The sequence below is a fragment of the Cricetulus griseus genome, assembly GCF_003668045.3.
Source record: "Cricetulus griseus strain 17A/GY chromosome 1 unlocalized genomic scaffold, alternate assembly CriGri-PICRH-1.0 chr1_0, whole genome shotgun sequence".
In the NCBI taxonomy this organism is placed as follows: domain Eukaryota; kingdom Metazoa; phylum Chordata; class Mammalia; order Rodentia; family Cricetidae; genus Cricetulus; species Cricetulus griseus.
This window is the reverse complement of record NW_023276806.1, coordinates 256,684,840-256,702,893: the sequence shown is the minus strand read 5'-3', so window position 1 is coordinate 256,702,893 and position 18,054 is coordinate 256,684,840. Positions and strand designations below refer to the sequence as shown.

General features: G+C 48.8%; 1 protein-coding gene and 1 non-coding gene across 34 annotated transcripts in view; both read right to left on the bottom strand.

The window, feature by feature from the left end:
* Positions 1-18,054, bottom strand: part of Trerf1 (transcriptional regulating factor 1) — a 217,429-nt gene that overhangs the window by 21,903 nt on the left and 177,472 nt on the right. For 28 of the 33 annotated variants that reach the window (XM_027389130.2, XM_035451629.1, XM_027389134.2 and 25 more), the window contains 6 exons: positions 16,871-17,182; positions 13,191-13,578; positions 12,193-12,259; positions 10,579-10,718; positions 10,347-10,450; positions 8,119-8,194 (listed from right to left, as the gene is read on the bottom strand). In XM_027389130.2, coding sequence (XP_027244931.1) covers positions 8,119-8,194; positions 10,347-10,450; positions 10,579-10,718; positions 12,193-12,259; positions 13,191-13,578; positions 16,871-17,182 — 1,087 coding nt within the window. The remainder of the gene's footprint in view (positions 1-8,118; positions 8,195-10,346; positions 10,451-10,578; positions 10,719-12,192; positions 12,260-13,190; positions 13,579-16,870; positions 17,183-18,054) is intronic. The other 5 variants (XM_027389142.2, XM_027389143.2, XM_027389144.2 and 2 more) reach the window with 2 other exon arrangements.
* LOC113832543 lies at positions 3,511-3,617 on the bottom strand. The gene has a single exon (XR_003479842.1). It is a non-coding gene; the product is annotated as a U6 spliceosomal RNA (small nuclear RNA).

Here is an 18,054-nt window from a genome sequence, read left to right as displayed (position 1 = left end):
CATCCCAAGACTTCAAGTTTGTAATCAATGAGTGGCAACAACTACTCCCTATTAGTAATTAGATTTTTATAATGGTTAGAAACAACCCCTTATGGGCCAGGCAGTGATGGCACACACTTTTAATCCCAGTACTCAGGAGGCAGAGGCAGGTGGATCTCTGCGAGTTCGAGGCCAGCCTGGTCTACAGAGTGAGTTCCAGGACAGCCAGGACTACACAGAGAAACCCAGAAACCCTGTCTAGAAAAACCAAACCAAACCAAACCCAAACAAACAAACAAAACCCATACAAAGGCCCCCAGCTTGATAGCTGGGAGAATGAGTGATCACTGGTGCAGCATATCTATAGCTTTTGCCTAATTTATTATTTTATGAACTAAAGTACTCATGAAGTTAGCAATTGTTGGGGTGTGCTTAGGTTCACTGTCTCTACCATTACAAAGGCCAAAGGCCATGGTATTCAAGGGGACAGTTACAAGCATGATGGTAAATGAGCACTTTAGTGGGACACAGAAGGAACATTGCATTCAGGTTAGGGCCAGGAAAGTAGGGAAGGCTGGGAGGTAGAAAAAATACCAGACTGGAGTTTTAAAGGTCACAATAGGTCAGTAAGGTAAGAAAGAGATAAAAGGGGATTGTGGGGCAGGAAAGTCAAGTGCAAACTCTGGAACAAAAATACATTTCATTCACTCATTCATTTATTAAGTATGTTTAGTAGGTGTCAGCTATGCAAGGCACGATGTCAGTGACAAGCATATTAAAGCATGCTTGTCCCACACAAGCCTATGTTGGAGTCAGAGACAGGTGGATCCTGCAGAGTCACTGGCTGATTCAGTGAGCTGATACAGAAAGAGACCCTGTCCCAAACAATAAGGTGGAGAGGGATAAGGAAGTTACCCTGTCCTTTTATGACTTTTGCATGTGTCCATGCATGAAACACACGCACACACACATATTCACACGTGCATGCACACATACACTCTAAAGGAAGCTGCCATTTAGAAAGTTCACTAAGTCTCAGATGCTAAGTACTTTATATCTTTTAGTCACTGGGTTTTACTAAAAACGCTGTAAGGCTCGCCACTGCTCTCCCACTTTACAGATGAGGAAACAGCTCTTTCTAGCATGGTTTGGTTCCAGGTTTCAGGGGAGGGGAGGCACATTAGGCTAAGAGATGAGTGGGGGAAGTTTGCAGATTTGCAGCCTGTCAGGACAAAAGTGCTGTGGTCCTAATATGTCATTTATGTCTTGTTGATCAAACCTGATTAATGGTTTTCCCTCCCTAGCACAGTAGGAAATGCCCGGGAGACTGGTTTTACAATGGGGCTGGCTTATTCAGAGTGAGAAACAGAACCCACATGGCGGGCAGGAAGGAGGCTTGCTGTGGTTTGGATGGGTTTAAATGTGTACTCCTAGCATTAGCTTATTATTGTGGTCCATAGTGTGGTGGGGTTGAGGGGTGGCTTTTGAGAGGTGGGGCCTAGTTCCAAGCACCTCCACAGTCAGTCTCTGGCTTGCTTTTTCACCTCCTGGCCTCTCTCTTAGTATGCAAAGAGGGTGCCACTTGCATATGTAACAGTCCTTACCAGAGGGCACCTAACCATGAACTTTCATTCTTTAAAACTGTAGGCTAAATCCATCTCTTTTCTCTATAAATTACCCAACCCCAAGCATTTCATTATAGCAAAAGAAAACACGGGGCTCTTGGTTCTGGGTGCGCTAGGGAAGACTCAGCCACCATGTTGGGTATATAGAAGACTATACTGTTCTTTTGGCTCCCAAATTCTCTCCATCTTTGATTCCTAGATGGCACATGGCTGGCCACTGATATTCCATCACCCCTTCTCAGATCTCTTAAAACTGCAGTTTTGTTTTTAAAAGGGTCTCATGATGTAGCGTTGGCTGGCCTGGAACTCACTATGTAGACCAAGCTGGTCTCTTACAGAAGTCTGTTTGCCTCTGCCTCAGAAGTGCTGTACAGCTGTGTGCCACCACACCTGACCCCCCTAGCATCTTTACTCCTAGCTAGGGCAGGTAGGTCCAAGTTTTCCATTCTATTCTTGCCAGCTGCTAGGCAATCCTCATAGCATTTCAATTCAAGCGTATGAAAAATCAGTGAACGAAGAGCAGCCTCTCTGGGGGTGGGGGTGGGGGTGGGGGTGGCAGCCATCCTAGGACTGTTGAGGAAGCATGTGGCTTAGTGATTTAAGTGCAGGTGTCTGAAATAAACACCCTTCCCACATAAATCTTTGGTGGGTCTCCCAGCCTAGAGCTCTGGCTGGCTGGCTCAACACTCTAAAAGCAGAGCAGCTACTCATTTCCTTTGGTTTGCAAGGTTGCATTTTTACAGTTTTGAAGGGACTGCTGTGGAAAAGCATATTCTAAGATCTTCAGGATCTGCAGAGCCTGACTTCATGGTCTGTGCAGACCACCACAATTGGGGGCGGGCATCTGAACATGTGTGAAGGGAGGTGGGACATCTGTGCCGTCACAGCCATTGCATAACATTCCTCAGGTTGTGCCCAACCCAACCTGAGGAACGTTGGGTCCTGGGGGAATAGGCTTTCCAGCTCCTCTCTCTGCTAGAAAGGTTGAAAGGGGAAGAGAGGATTAGCCAGCCAGCAACTTTAGCTGAGTGACTACAGAACAGCCATGGTTCCTTTTTAGGTGTCCATCAAAACAGCAAAGAGGAGAGAATCAGACGGTGTCAGAAGGAGATGATGCTGTCCTGTTGCACAGCTGAGTCACAGCAGGGAGCATTTTGCCGTGGCCTTTGGTGCTTCCCTCAGATGAAGCACCCAATGCTGGTAACACCCACCCTCAAGCACGTCAATGAAAATTCTTTCCAACTTAAAACATAGAGACACTGGCAGGGTCATCTAGTCTTCTCAAGCCAGCAGCATCTCTATGCAGGCTACACTTACTTCTACCCCTTGCTGGGCTCACTATCTCACTGTTGGTCCAAAGAGCAGGGGTAAGTTCCCAGCTCCGCCTCCTTTTGAGACATCCACTCCTCTGTGTGTTCACAAGGCTTGCTGGTCCATCTGTCAGGCAGGAGGCCCACACTTCAAGAAGAAAGAAGACTTCTTGGAGGGGGGCATATCTTGGGATGTTGTTTTGTACTGAGGTCTTCTGTCACAGATCTTCACCACTGGGATGGTGGCTTCCTTTCTTCTCTTGTCACTCTTACTTTGGGGCTACAGTGATAAGTGAGAAGCACTATGTTCTGTAGAGAGGGTGGCTCTTGTCCAGTCCTAGGATGTGTGGTACAGTGAAAAGGACAGTGCATGTATGTATGTTTGTGTGTGCATGTGCCCAGCAATAAATCCACACACACCAGAGATGGCCTCTAGAGACTAGGGACTACACACAGGAGTTGAAGCTCCACCCTGGGCCTTGGACTGAATAATTCTTCTTCTTCTTCTTCTTCTTCTTCTTCTTCTTCTTCTTCTTCTTCTTCTTCTTCTTCTTCTTCTTCTTCTTCTTCTTCTTCTTCTTCTTCTTCTTCTGCTTCTTAATATGGAATGCTTCACGAATTTGCAGGTCATCCTTGCACAGGGGCCATGCTAATCTTCTCTATATTGTTCCAGTTTTAGTATATGTGCCGCTGAAGTGAGCACTGGACTGAATTCTTGAGACCGATAAATGACATCTGAGCATATGACATCACTAGGCCATGACAAAGGGTGACTTTTGTCAGGAGGGCTTCATCTGTGAATGTGCCCCTGGAATTTCTTCCTTCTGTGACAGCAGGGGAAGTCCCTTGAATTGGGATGGTCATAGGTAGGAGCTCAACAGATGCTCGGTGTCTCTATTGGTCACTTGGATAGATTCTGTATCAGCTCAGGCTGTAGGACATATACTGTCCCTCGGATGTGTGGCTACTCCAGGGCTGCCTGTCCTTGCCAGAACTCGGGAACTCCGTGCTTGCATTCTCACAGCTTTGCCTCTCTGTAAGATCGCCGCCTGGGCTGGCACTCCCCACACTCGCTTGTTCCACCTGGGGACTCCTGGCTATTGGACTATTATCAGCAGGCCCCCTGACAAGCCGATTAGGGCTAACGACAAAGAGCCTAATTAACTGGATGAAATAGGTACTGGAGTAGTATCTAGAGGAAAAAATGCACCAAGCTTTGGTTGCTGGGAAACAGGCTCCGGACAGTGGCTAATTTGGGGGCAATCTACAGCAAATCCAGGCAATTAAAAACAGACATTCCTGGGGCAGAGAAAACTTGGACACAGTATCTTTTTAGAGGGTCTCTCTGGCTTCTTTTTGGAATTAAAAAACAAAAATTTATTGATGTCGTCGTTATTGTGGTTACGGCAGAAAGACATGCTTGCTATAGAAAACAGGAGGCTTTTTAGCAGACGTCAGTGTCATACAGAGTGTTGAATGCAGGTGACGGTCAATTTTTCCCTGGGTGCAGGTTGCTTCTCAGGGTTCTTCTAGGTGCAGATAGGAAGCAAGGAAGCCTCAATCTGAACTCATATTTTGAACTTGTCACCAAACATTTTCTTTGCAAATGTGTGTCAGGCAAGGTAACAGAGAAAGTAATGACTCAAGTCCTGCCACGAGAAGTCTACTATACAGTTTAAAAAACAAAAAGGCACCCACAGCTGCTTTCTTTACAAATTAATTCTAGCAAGCACACAATTCTGTCCCTATTAACCTTGGGCAGCGTCCAAGACAAGAGCCCCGCCTTTCCTTATGGAAAGGGTGTCTCTCCCTGCTTTCATTGACCTTTTAAAATTCAAGGCAGCGTTTGAGGACCCAGTGGGTGTTGGTGGTTGTGGTAGGATGCAGCAGAAGTCTTTGCTGTACTCTGTGAAGAAGCTGGATCCAATTCTACCATCCCAACACTGCACACATCTACACAAGGAGCTGTCCAGTGGAGAAATCAAGACTGCTTCAGCTCTCTGACCACAACCAGGTGCCTGTCCACCATGGTTCCCAGAAGCACGGCACTCTCCACCTCATATGGGTGCTAAGGGAAACCACTTCGGAAGCCTGCTAGACGTACATGGGTGGATGGAGCAGAGAGGGACGGTGTGTCCTGGTGTGAACCAAGCCCTGGAGGTATCACACAGCTTGTTCTGAGGATGCTGGATAGGCTCCCCAGCTCTGGCAGGCTGTCTTCAGGTCTGTGCCAGACACCCACCTCCCTGGTCCATTACACCATAGTATTCCTCCTCCTGGTCCTGAGAGAGGGAGAAGTTTCCACAGGCTTGTGTCTTTCTGCCCAGGAACACCGTCTTTCTGTCTCTCCTCCAGGACAGGGCAAAGCCTGGATCTGACTTCCTTCTCTAGGTATCCCCGTTAGCTTTTGGTTAACCTGACACAATTTTGGCATACATGTGAATAGGAAACCTCAACTGAAAATTTGCTTCCATCGATTGGCCTGTGACCATGTCATGAGATATTTTAATTGCTAATTGATGGAGGAGGGCCCCCATTTGTGGACGGTGCTCTCCCTGGGCAGGTGGGTCTGGTCTGTGTAAGCAAGGACTGAGGGAGCTGGATTAAGCAAGCCAGTAAACCACATTCCACCATGGTCTGCTTCAGTTCCTACTTCCCGGTTCCTGCTTTCGCTTCCCTCAATGATAGACTGTAAGATATATGTCAAATGACCCCCTTCCTCCCCTCTGTTGGTTCTGGGCAGTGTTTTATCACAGCAATGGAGACCAAATGAAAACAGTAACTAGAAGCCTAACGTGAAATTCCAGGAGTCAGGTGGGTCATAGCCTCAGAGCTGGAAGCCAAAGGAGAACTTGAAGGTAAGTGTTCTACTGAGGCAGAAATTGAGCTGACTGTCCAACTGGGAGTGATAGAATGGCTCTGGACACAAAGACCAAGGCAGGTCAGGGCTATGGTGGGACAGAATTCAGTGACATCTAGAAGCCAGAGTATGGCATGGTGGCTGGGACATAAGATGGAATGAACAGATGTCTCCCATGATTTGATAGCCATTTGTTAATGGTATGGACTTGTGCCTGACTTTAGGGACAGTGTCTTCTGCCCCATCTTCTCACAAGTCTAGAATATTCTCTGAGGCTTGGGTTATAATCACTTCTAGAAGAAGGCAAGTGACTGGAAGATGTAATATCCACTTCTTCTCTCCAAGGGCTGAAATAATTTCAAAGCAAGAGTTTCTCCTGAGCTACCTGAGGGGGAAGGAGTCGGGGAGGATTAACCAGCAGTCCTCAAAACAAAAAGCTCAATGGATTTCAGAAGTTCTTGGTAACATTTTCCTGTTTTGTTTTTCAGGGCTGGGGTGGGTGTGCTCTAGCCCAAGGCTTCCCAGTCCTTTTCATGTCATGATGTACATAAAAATGAAATACTGCTTGTTTACCATACTGGGAACAACTGGAGAGGAATTGTGTCCTGGATGAAGTGCTCACAGCTGGCCATGACCAACTCCAGGGTTCTGGCTAGGCAGTGTCACCTGAGGCCAAGGGCAGCAGTGTCTCTCCACCAGTGGCTGGGAGCTTCTTTTAGCCAGCCCACAGCCCCACCCACCATGCAGAGAAGTTTGGAATAGGATCCAATGAGTTGGGAAGGCCTGGGGGGTTTAATGGACAGCAGACGATGCTGGGAATGAGAGATGAAACCGTTCTCAGGACAGATTGGTGGGCTCCCACATTTTTCTCCCACACAAGCAGGAAATGATGACGCTGGCTCCTTTGGCCCCTGGTTATGAGATGCCTTTATCTCATTGTCCACTTTGTGCTTGTAGCTTCCTTCCAGCTGCTGTCAGCTGGAATTGACCCACAGGGAGGTGTCTTTGGGCTCACTACTTAAACAGCTTTGAGCCTTTCTACCTGGTGACAACAGGTAGCAAAGCTGACTCATGAGTGGAGGACAGGATGGAGGGAGAGACAAATGGTGGGTGATCCGGTACCTTCACTTTCGGGCTACGTTTGGTTGCCTGGTGATAGACTGGAAATAGTGCTATCAGATCCTTAAGACCATGCATTCAGCATCTACCTGGGGGAGGCCTGCCCAAGGCACCAAAGAAACCCTCAAGTGATTACAAACGAAGGCAAAGGGGCTGGAGAGACACCAGTGGTCCACAGTGTATACTGCTCTTGCAAAGGGCTGGAGTTTGGTTCATGGCACCCATTAGATGACTCAAAATTGCTTCTAACTGCAGCTTTTAGAGATCTGGTGCCCTTTTCTGAATTCTATGGGAACTGTACTCATATGCACGCACGCGCATGTACACACACACACACACACACACACACACACACACACACACACAATAAAATCTTAAAAAAAAAAAAAGAAATCAAGGGGCAGTAGAAGACCCAGCTACTGTAAAATGGAGAACTAAGGAGAGACTACGGAGACAAAAAGAACACATGGATTTCCATAGTCAGTGGAACCCCATTTATGGCCTCATTTGTTGTCTCCAAGCTCTTCAACCTATTTCCTTCTTACTCCATTTAAATCTAAAGGTGTTTTCTACTACACACACACACACACACACACACACACACACACGACACTCACCTAAAGAAGTTTTTATCCAGGCCTTGGAGTAGCTTTCTTTTTGTACTGGGGATAGAACCTAGGACCTTGTATACCCTAGGCAAGTAGTGAGTTACATCTCCAGGCCACACCCGCCAGACTCTCAGGTACACGCTCTCAGTACAATCCTCTATACCCAGTAAACAGTTGTTGAATATGAATTCCAATAGCTAGAGATGTTTCAACATTGAGCTACATACACTGGCTTTAGTTGTCACAAATACTCTGTAAGGGATGGAACTGAAACCTCATTCTGAGTGGAGTTTGGGGTTTGGGAGTGTTCACGCACATAGACAGCCTAGAGCCTCGATCAAAGCCTGAACCTACCTTTAAAGATTCCAAAGCCACAGGGGTGCTATAGAGTTGGTAGCTCTTTCTTCTGGTGCACAGGTCTCACTGCCACGTGGGCAGTCACCAGGCACCATCTCCCATGTCTTAGAGCATTCACAAGGGGCAGGTGTTTACATTGACACATGCCTGGCAGTGTTGGGCTAATAGACCCAGTGTTATGTATGTGTTAACAAATGACACAAACGTTCAAGCTGCCCACTCTTGGGAAGCAACAGGGCACAGGCTTCCTGGCCACCTACCGGCATAGTGGTAATTTGCTAAAGGATGACATTTTAACCTGACTGGCTTCCGCAGCAGCAGCATTTCCAGGGTAGCCTGTAGATTCAGAGAACAGGCAGAAGTCAGTCATGTGTGTGTCCTGGAGAAGACCACCCATCTACCCAAGGGGAGAGCAGGGCTAGCACTACAGTGGGACAGGAAAGAAACCCAGGGGCAGATGATGCAAATGGAAATCTACTTTCTGTTCAGCTCCAACAGGACCCAACATTTTAACACTGTCCCCCCTCAACCCATTAGCTAGCTGCTGGCAAGGCAGAGAAAACAACAGCAGCTGAGACTCGAGTGCTTCCTCAGAGAAGGCCTGTTTGTCTCAGAGAGGTGAGTGGAGGCTGCATCTCTGGGGGGGGGGGTGCTTGAGAGCAGGAGTGCGTGGGTGGTGACTGTTTCACAGACACACCACAGGTCTCATTATCACTGAATGAAAACAGCTGTATTAGTAATAAGAGTACCATATACTGTCCTTCCAGAGTCCTTCCAGAGTGTCACCGAGGAAACACTTCAGATCTGCCTTCTTCAGCAAGTGTGTGTGTGTGTGTGTGTGTGTGTGTGTGTGTGTGTGTGCTCTCGCACACACACACAGGTGCATGTGAGTGTGTGTGGGTTTGTGGAGGTCAGATGTCAGCCTCCTATCATTCCTCAAGTGCTGTTCACATTGAGAAAGCATCTCTCACGAGACTGGAGGTCATGAGACTCTTGACTAGGCCAGCTGGCCAGTGAAACCCAAGGATTTGCCCATGCCTGCCTCTCTGGCACTGGGATTACAAGTACATGCCACCAAATCCAGGTGTGTGTATGTGTGTTTTAAGATTTATTTATTTTTTATGTGTATGTGTGTTTTGTCTACATGCATGTCTGTGTATCATGAGTGTGTCTGGTGTCCACGGAGCCCAGAAAATAGCAGTGGATTCTCCTGGAACTGGAGTTACAGACAGTTGTGAACTGCCACATGGGTGCCAGGATTCAACCCAGGTCCTCTGGAAAAGCCCCAACTTGTTTTTGTTTCTTTAAGAAAAGGGAGCAGCAGCTTTCACAGTGGATGGCTTTGGGCTGAGCAAGGCAGGGAAATTTTGCTACTCTGAATCTGCAGATCAGCAGCCTCAGAATCTTTAAGGAGCTGCTTAGAAAACAAGAATCTTTGATAGAGAGATGGCTCAGTGGTTAAGAGCACTAGCTGCTCTTCCAGAGGACCTGGGTTCAATTCCTAGCACTCACATGCTGGCTCACAAGCCTGTACTTCCAGTTCCAGGGGACTGATGTCCTCTTCTGGCCTCCACCAACACTGACCATATGTGGTGAACAGACATACACACAGGCAGTTACATACAATAAAAAGAGAAGAAAAAAAGAGAAAGAAATCCAGAACACAGAGCCCCACTGCCATCTGATGAATCAGCGTGAGCATCTTAGGATTATTCACAGTCATTTATGTTGGAAGTTCAAGAGCAGCACTGACCTCAAAAGGCAAACGAGCATTCTAGATCACACTTGAAGTACTGGCACATTTCTTTATTGTTTGTATTTTCATATAATCTAAAAGTTCTAGTACTAGGAGGAACCTTGTACTTCTATAAAAGGCAAACTGAGGCTAGATGGACTCATCTGGCTAGTGATGAAGGCTGACTAGACAGTCAGCTCTGACTGGAAAAATGGCATCATGGTTCTAAAAACTGTTAATTAATGTATTTTTTTAAAAATATATGAGTATTCTGTCTGCATGCATGTCTGTATGCCAGAAGAGGGCACCAGATCCCACTAAAAATGGTTGTGAGCTGCCATGTGATTGCTGGGAATTGAATTCGGGACATTTGGAAGAGCAGCCGGTGCTTTTAACTGCTGAGCCATCTCTCCAGCATCCATTCAGAACCATGTTAAAGGTGGAAAAAAGGAGCCAATTAATGTGTCAGAGAAAAGCGGTCTGGAAGCATGCAAGTTTGGCTGACTTCCACAGCCGGGAGGACCTTCAGGCCAGTTCTTGTTTTAGTCAGGCTTTCCTTCTACCTCCAGCACTGACACACGAAATGAAATTCTAATTTCCTACAACAGATGTGCCTCTGATTATAATTTAGTAATGGACCAGGTCAGCAGAGGTCTAACTGGAGACTTTCTTTTTTCTGTAGGCTTTCAGATCTGGACCTCCTCACTGAGCTAACACTCCCAGACAGCCTCCTTCCTTCTCTAGCTTCCTTACCATCACATCACCTTTGGCCTCAAAGAGAGAGTGCAAAGCAAATTCAGAATTGGTCCCTCCGCCTGGCAGCGCACTCGAACAGCACAGGTTCAGAAGGTTCTCCACTGTTGAGAATAAGAAGTCACCGTGTCAGACAGGTTCTGTGCCATGAAAAGCCACACCCATCCTGGAGCCAGATGTTCCTGCTAGAGCAGCCAGCTTCACCCACCCTGCTCCTCCTAAGTGTCAGTACCTTGTTGCTGGAGGGCCTGGTTTTCCAGCTCAGGCCACGGCTTCCACACCAGTGTGGCCTTGTGTGTATCCTGAGCCAGGGCGGAGACATCTTGCAGTTCTGGGATCTCTGCTTGGAATCTCAAGCCAATGTTGATGCGTCTTTAAGGACAAGAAAAACAGTGCAGCCTTCACTGTGATGGCCTAGGCCAGGGGCCACTGTCAGGAACTGAAGACACAGGACAGCAGTTCCTTCTAAAAGAAGGATGCCAGAGCATCTCCTTGTGGCAGGGCCCTCCAAGTCCAGGCCTTTTCACTAGTACAGATAGCTTTAATGCTGGGGACAGGGGAAGGGGCAAGGCAGTCGTTTGCCTGGAGATTCTCAGCTCCCTGAAACTGGAGTGGAAGACAGCTAATTCCAAGAGAGGAGTTGCCTAGAACACAGAACTGGAAGTGGGCTACGTGTGTGCAACAATGTAAAATATTTATGTATTTATCCCTTCCAAACCTCTTTCACATATATTATGTCATCTAAGCTCACAGAGGTCTGTGATATGAACAAGGCAGTATTCATGGTTGGTTGGTTGGCAGCAATCACGATTGCCATTCAGGGAACCAATGAAGGCCTCAGGAAACTGACTCAGTACAGATCAAAACCAGAATGGTGTCAACTCAAACTTTCTGATTCCGGACTCTTTAAAGCTCTGTACCACAAGGCCCCTTTTCTAAGTTCATTCATGAAATGAACCACTTTCCCTTCCACAGTAAAGTAGTGCCTCTTTATCTACAGCTTTCTTTGGCTTTCAGTTACCTGTGATCAACTAATGTTGGAAAATATTAGATGGAAAAATCCAGACCTTACTTTCATGACATTTTAAGCAATGTGATGGAATCCCGAGCCAGTCCACCTCGCCTCAGGTGTGAACAACCTCTTGTCCCATCTGGAAGACTGGCATGGGATTCTCTTCTAGCTAAGCACCTCCAAGAGAGAACCCCTCAAGGGATTGGAGAGATGACTCAGTGGGTTAAGAGCACTGAGTGCACTTCAGGAGGACCCAGGTTCAATTCCCAGCACCCACAAGGCAATTCACAACTGTCTAACTCCAGTTCCAGGGGATCCAATAGCAATGCACATAAAATTAAAAGAAAAAAAAAAAAAAGAGAGAGGCCTCAGTGTCCCTGGGGATATGAAAGTATTAGAGTTTAGAACTGGCCCGTGGAGGTGGGAATGCTAATAGTCCTAAGAAAAGACTCTGAAATGCTAGCAGCTATAAGGAAACAGTAGTACTCAAGAAAAGCCATGTTCCTACCATTTCCACAATTCTCCCCTCTCAGTGGCCACTGACTATAGAAGTACTGACTGACCTTCTAGAAGCTTCCAGACCATTCCTTATCTCAGGTGTGTGCTCTAAAGAATAATTGGCTTTTCAGGACGGGCGTTGGTGGCGCACGTCTTTAATCCCAGCACTCAGGAGGTAGAAGCAGGTGGATCTCTGTGAGTTGGAGGCCAGCCTGGTCTCCAGAGCGAGTGCCAGGATAGGCTGCAAAGCTACACAGAGAAATCCTGTCTCAAAGACCCCCCAACCCCCCCCCAAAAAAAAAGAAAAAAGAAAAAGAATAATTGGCTTTTCCTTACGGTTCAACATCCACAGTCTGCTCTCCAGGTCCTGGGGTGACTGTCACATTGCTGCCATCGATGCTGCCTGAAACAGAAACTAGGGTTTACTGGTCAACAAAGAAAACTTCCTAAGACATGAGAACAATGAGCAATTAGCTGACCAGTAATTAGCCAATCAGCAATAACCAGGCTCTTTCCTAGACAACCTAAACCAATTTCCAGAGGACTGCATGGATACATGCAGTTTTCTGTTTCTTTCTCTCCTCCTCCTCCTTCAGCCCCCTGACAAGGGTCTTGATGTTTAGCTCAATTTGGTTTTGAACTTCCTATCTGCCAGCTTTAAGCCACAGCCCCCCAGTGCTTGGGACTACAGGAGCAAGATAACTGTTTCTCACATAGTGTGAGGAAAAGTTGTCCTGCTACATGGTTTCTAGGCAACCAGAAAGAAACCTAGCTACAAAGATCTCTCTCTTCTCCCTTCTGTGCTCAACAGCTCTGAGGAGATGGAGTTTTCATGTGCTGCCCAGGCTGGCCTTGAATTCCCTAGCTTTCTACCTCAGCTTCCTTAGTAGCTGGAGTTACACTTGTGTACTGCCTACAGAGTTCATGATTGGTTCTTTAATTTTTATATTATTTTTTAATATTTTTATTTTTATAAACATGCTAAATATTAAGATTTGCTCTTGCCTATAACACCCAAAGCCCCGCCCCTGACATCTGTTAAATATCTTAAGCATCTTGTCTGACCACCCAAGGCGGTCTTAGTGTGTACGCTTCCCCCCCCACCTTTTTTTTTTTTTAAACCCCAAAGACGATTCACTTACTTTTCTCCTCAGAACAATTCCCTTGAGCTACTAAATGAGATGCTGAGAATTTAACAACACCTAACATGCAAAGTATCTGGAACACATAACCGATACTTCAACTAGCCAGTTGAAGAAAGTGAGACTCCCCACCCACTCAGGGCAGTATCCAGAATCGACAGGGGTGACAGCAGGGGTTAAGGGATGACTCACTGGAGCGGCACAGCAGCACTCGTGGCGTGGGCGTGAGGGGAGTGAGGGGCAGCTGGGGGTGCACTCCTGGGCCGTGACCGGAGATGAGGACATTGCTGAAGAGCCCTGAGCCCTGGCGCACCGGGCTCAGCATGGGTGGCGGTGTGTAGGGGGGCAGCTCGTGGGCCGGGTCCAGGAGCAGGTGGTCCCCGAGGATGCGTGGGGAGCGCAGCTGGCTCTGGTACAGGGTGGCCCCCGAGTAAGAGGTGGGGTTGGGAGTATAGGAAGAAGGCGGTGGCGGGATGAAGAGCGGCTCGGGCCGGTGCCGGAATTTCTTCTTCTCCGGCAGGGTCTTGAGGGGCTCCTCAACTTTTGCGGTGACGGCTGGATGGTGTTTCCGTGGGATTTCCTAGAGTGAGAGGAATAGTTGGGATTCAAACTTGGACATCGCAGCCACTAGCCCCTTTCTGTCATTGCCGTGGCCCCTTTCCACAGGTTGGCCAGGGATCTCGAAAATTCTAAGGGGGTGGGGGAGAGACTGTCTCCCTTCTGCTCATCACCCCCCTTCCCCACTCCCACCACATCGGCCTTGGGCTGGTTGGGAAAGAAAATCCGGAAGGTCTGCAAAGGGTAGAGCGGGTCGGTGAGAAGCCATAAATTCAAATTCCTCTGTCTTATTATCACTACATTTCCATCTGTTCTGAGGGGATCCAGCAGAGTGGCTCTTTAGTGGCCCCACTGCCCGCCCTGCAGGGACAGACCACACATGCTCCGGGCAGGAGACACAATTCCCTCTCGAGGGATGCAGGGCCCACGACTGAGGGGCAGGAGGGGGCTCGCGCCCCGCACGCACGCACGCACGCACGGGCTCCTCGGCCATGCCCACGCCTGCCTCTCCAGGGTGACCCGAGTAGTCCTCTGCCTCAGGGCCGTTTTAACGGGCTCTCCTGGAGATGGAGCAGGGCACGCTCCCTGGCGCCCCCTCCTGTCAGCCAGCGGGGCGCGTTTAGGCTACAGCGGGGAACCTGCCACACGGACGGACGGGCGGACACATGGACACTAGTAACTCCACACATGCACGACGGAAACAGGCTTGGGCGGGAGGCCGGCACGGACCCACAACAGCCGGGAGCTGGGTGTGGCAGGCAGGCAGGCTGGCAGGCAGGCAGGCAGGCAGCCGCGGGTACCTGCGGAGGCAGAGGCTCTGGGCGGCTGAGGTGCCCAGGCACAGCTGCAGTGCCCAGCAGCTCTAGAGCCAGAGTGGCGAGCGAAGACAGCAGCAAGGGGTGATGGGAAAGGCTGACACGGTCACATGACCAGCTGCCTCTAGGCCATGTGACCTGCCCCAGCGCCCCTCAGCTTTGGGCCCCTCTCACACCGCCCGCCTGCCTGCCTGCCTTCGGCCGTGTGGGCTCTGGTCCCCTTCCTTCCCCCTACTTCTTCCTCAGCTCCCTCGTCTTCCTCGGTGCCATCTCAACCTCTGGGACCCGACGCTTGGGGACGGGGAGGTGGGAGCAGAGGGGCTCCGGGCTTCGGCGGCCAGGTTCCCTTCGCCCGTGTGCTCCAGCCTCCCTCCTCGCCTCGAGTAGGGGCTCTTCACAGCCCGAGGCCCGGAAGAGATCCCGACAGGCTGAGAAGGAGAGGCTGCCTTCGGAGAATAGAGGCTGCCTCGGAGAATAATGCTTGGGAAACGCTGCTTTGCTATATCCCCACTCTTAACTGAGGAGCAAATCTGGAAACTTTTTAAAGCCCCGGTTCCCCCGGCTCACTCAGGAGGCCATCTAAGTAATGTGGAGCTCTTGGTGATCTCAACTCTGCCCTGGAGCCCAAAAGTCCTTTTTTAGGCTCTTTCTGATACTTCCACCTCTAAATAATGCTTAATTATCACCCAGGCAAGCTACTCTGAGCCACCTGGACCAGAGGGGCCACTCAGAATGTGACACTTAGGTCACAACTGAAGTATTTTAATAATGGACTCTGGTGGGCAGAGACAAACACTGCGTTTTATAAAGCTCCTGTCCCCCAGGGGAGGGAGAAGGCCACGGGGAAGTCCAACACTCTGGGAGAAACTGAGACCCTGAGGGGGAAACAGAGGGACAGTCTTGTTGGTTTTACCTCTGAGCTGAATTAGAATTCAGAGCTCCTTCCTGGATTTTAAAATTGTTTTTTATATCACACTGTTTTATATCCACATGCATGCTTCTACTTCAGGCTGCCTGTTAACTGACCGTGTCTCTCTCACCCTTGCATTAAACCAAGTTCACCCCTTCTGACTCAGCCTACTGAGAGCCCCTAATGATCTAAAAAAAAAACAAAAAAACAAAAAAACAAAAAAACACCACCACACTATCTTGCTTTTTGGAGGCACACACCTTGATTTATGATAGAGCTACAATCCAAATAACCTACAGTAAATCTAAAATGTTGTGAAGTCAAAAATGAATTGAATGCACCTCACCCACAGAGCAACCTAGCTCCACAACCCAGTGCATAACAGTCTCTATTCTTAACTGACTGGGAGTTGTGGCCTAATGCCACTGCTCAGTGACAATGGGAGAGAAGATTGTATTGTACGTGTCACTATATATACAGGTGTGTGCCACTGGCCTGGGAGAAGACCAAGGTGCAAATATTCAAAGGACAGTGAGTGAGTAGAACTTTTAATCCTATGTAAAGCTGACAATATGTAAGAGGAACCATTTGGCCAAGAGACATCTGCATGTCCATCTTGCCACCTCCAGAACATAGGTTTCTCCTTGGCCCTCATCTTGTCAATGTCTTGAATGAGATGGGTGGCTATAATCCCTGTGTGTTGAGACTTCCAGGGTAGACACAGTGCTTTTCACACCAAATCTTATGACTTCCCCAGGCAAGGTGTGTGTGTCTGTGTGTGTGTGTGTGTGTGTGTGTGTGTGTGTGTGTGTGTGTGTGTCTGGATACGGGTTTTCATCTTTGCCGGCTGCTAGCCCCCTCTGGCCAGAATATGTCCCTCAGTCTCTCTTCTACTGAGCCTTAATGTCACACAAGAACCCAAACCAGTTCTTTCTGGAACCCTACCCTTATGTCTTCTAGATTCTCAGGGGCCACTCATCCTCTAAGGACACCTAAGACCCAACACACTGCTCTGTGGGAAAGGACAGGTCTGATAGGGCCAGCCATGGAGGTCATAAATCCCCAGGGTAGAGAGAAGAGGCAGTGAGAAGAGAAGGGGGGGTGACAAAGGCAAAGAGAATTTAACAGTGAGTGAGAAACACGGACCACTTTGCTTTCCTGAGATTTACGGGAATGGCTCTCATTGGGCTAACTATGGGAACTGTAATGGATTTGAGTCCCCAGGGTATTTAAGCAGGTGAGCAGATGGTGGCTACTTCCCAGAGGACCTGCCATTCCAAGGGTTACCTCTTTGGCAGCTGGATCTGGGGAGACCTGGAGGTCTTGGGAAAAGGGTAAGGTTACATTGGTTTCTGCCAGCAGGATTGTCATTTATGTTTAAACAGGAGAACACCTCAGTTCTGAGGGTCAGATCGGCACTATCAGCCTGGAGTAACAAGTATTGCACGGCTGGTTAAGTGCAGGTGGCCTGGAGAGGTTGAATTACATGATGTCTGAGCTCGGGCCAGTGACTGGAAACACTGTCCTCATCTCCAAGAAAGCAAAGAGATGTCCCCACCCCAGGCAGGTGTGGCAGCACAGCGACTCACAGCAGGCGCACAGGGGGCAGCCCCTTGGGGAGAGTGAGGGGGGGAGAGGGTCATCCTCACGAGCACAGGCATTTCGTCGTCCGACATCGAGCTGGCTGGCTTGTCTCTGGCCGAGGGGGTGGCAGCGACGCTGTCGGTGAACCCCTGAGAGCTGGGCTTGGGTGGGAGAAGCTTGACAGGGACAGACACGGGCATGACCATAGGCGTGAGGCGTTCTGCCTCAGGAGGGAGCGGTGGCGGCGGAGGCGGAGGTGGCAGTGGCGGCTGGGGCTGAGGCTGAGGCGGTGGCGGTGGGGCCTTCTCTCCTTCCTCCTACACAGACAATAAATGCTTTGATCCTGGGCTGAGAGCAGCTCTCCCAAGGGGGATACACTTGCTTCTCCTTAGAGTTTCCAGGGCATCAGTGGTGGGGAACAAAGTACCACAGCTGGGGGTTTCCTTCCTCTAACTCTGGGTCCCTGAGCCACATTGAAGGTATCATTTCTATATGAAAATATTTTTAAAAAGTTGGTGGCTTTCATGGCTTTTTGAAGTAAAGAACAGGGACTGCTATTCAGTCAAATTAAACATGGGTCTTATGTAGGAGCTTTCCATTCCTTGAGCCTCAGTTTATTCTGACATCTGATGGAAAGGCATTGCAGCCTGAATTTTATGCAGTTGGGAAACCACACTGAAAATGCAAAACATGCTATGGTTTATTTGTTTCTTGAAGACAGGGTTTCTATGGGTAATGCAAACTGGCCTCATAACTCAGGATCGTCCTGCCTCAGCCTCCCTCCCGGGTGTTGGTATTACAGGTGTGCCATGCCCCACCAGGCTTACAGCACATTTTCCTTTGCTGTTTTTGAGGCAGGGTCTTGCTATGTGGTCTTGGCTATACAAACTGCTGCATAAACCAGGCTGGCTTCCAGCCTGCGGTGATCCTCTTGAGCACTGGGATTCTACAGGCATGAACCGTGACCGGCCTGGCAACATACTTTAAAAAGTGAAGACAAACTCTATCTGGCACAGCCAGGAAATAGAGACGGGAAAGTGAATCTCATAAAATCAATACTCGGAGGCTTTCCCTAAAGTTCTATGAGTTCTAACCTAACCCAAGGATGATGTCCTACCTGACTAACCACCTGAATACTTAGAGCATCACAGGATCACTGGACCCTACCTTCAGCCAACCACTGCATGGA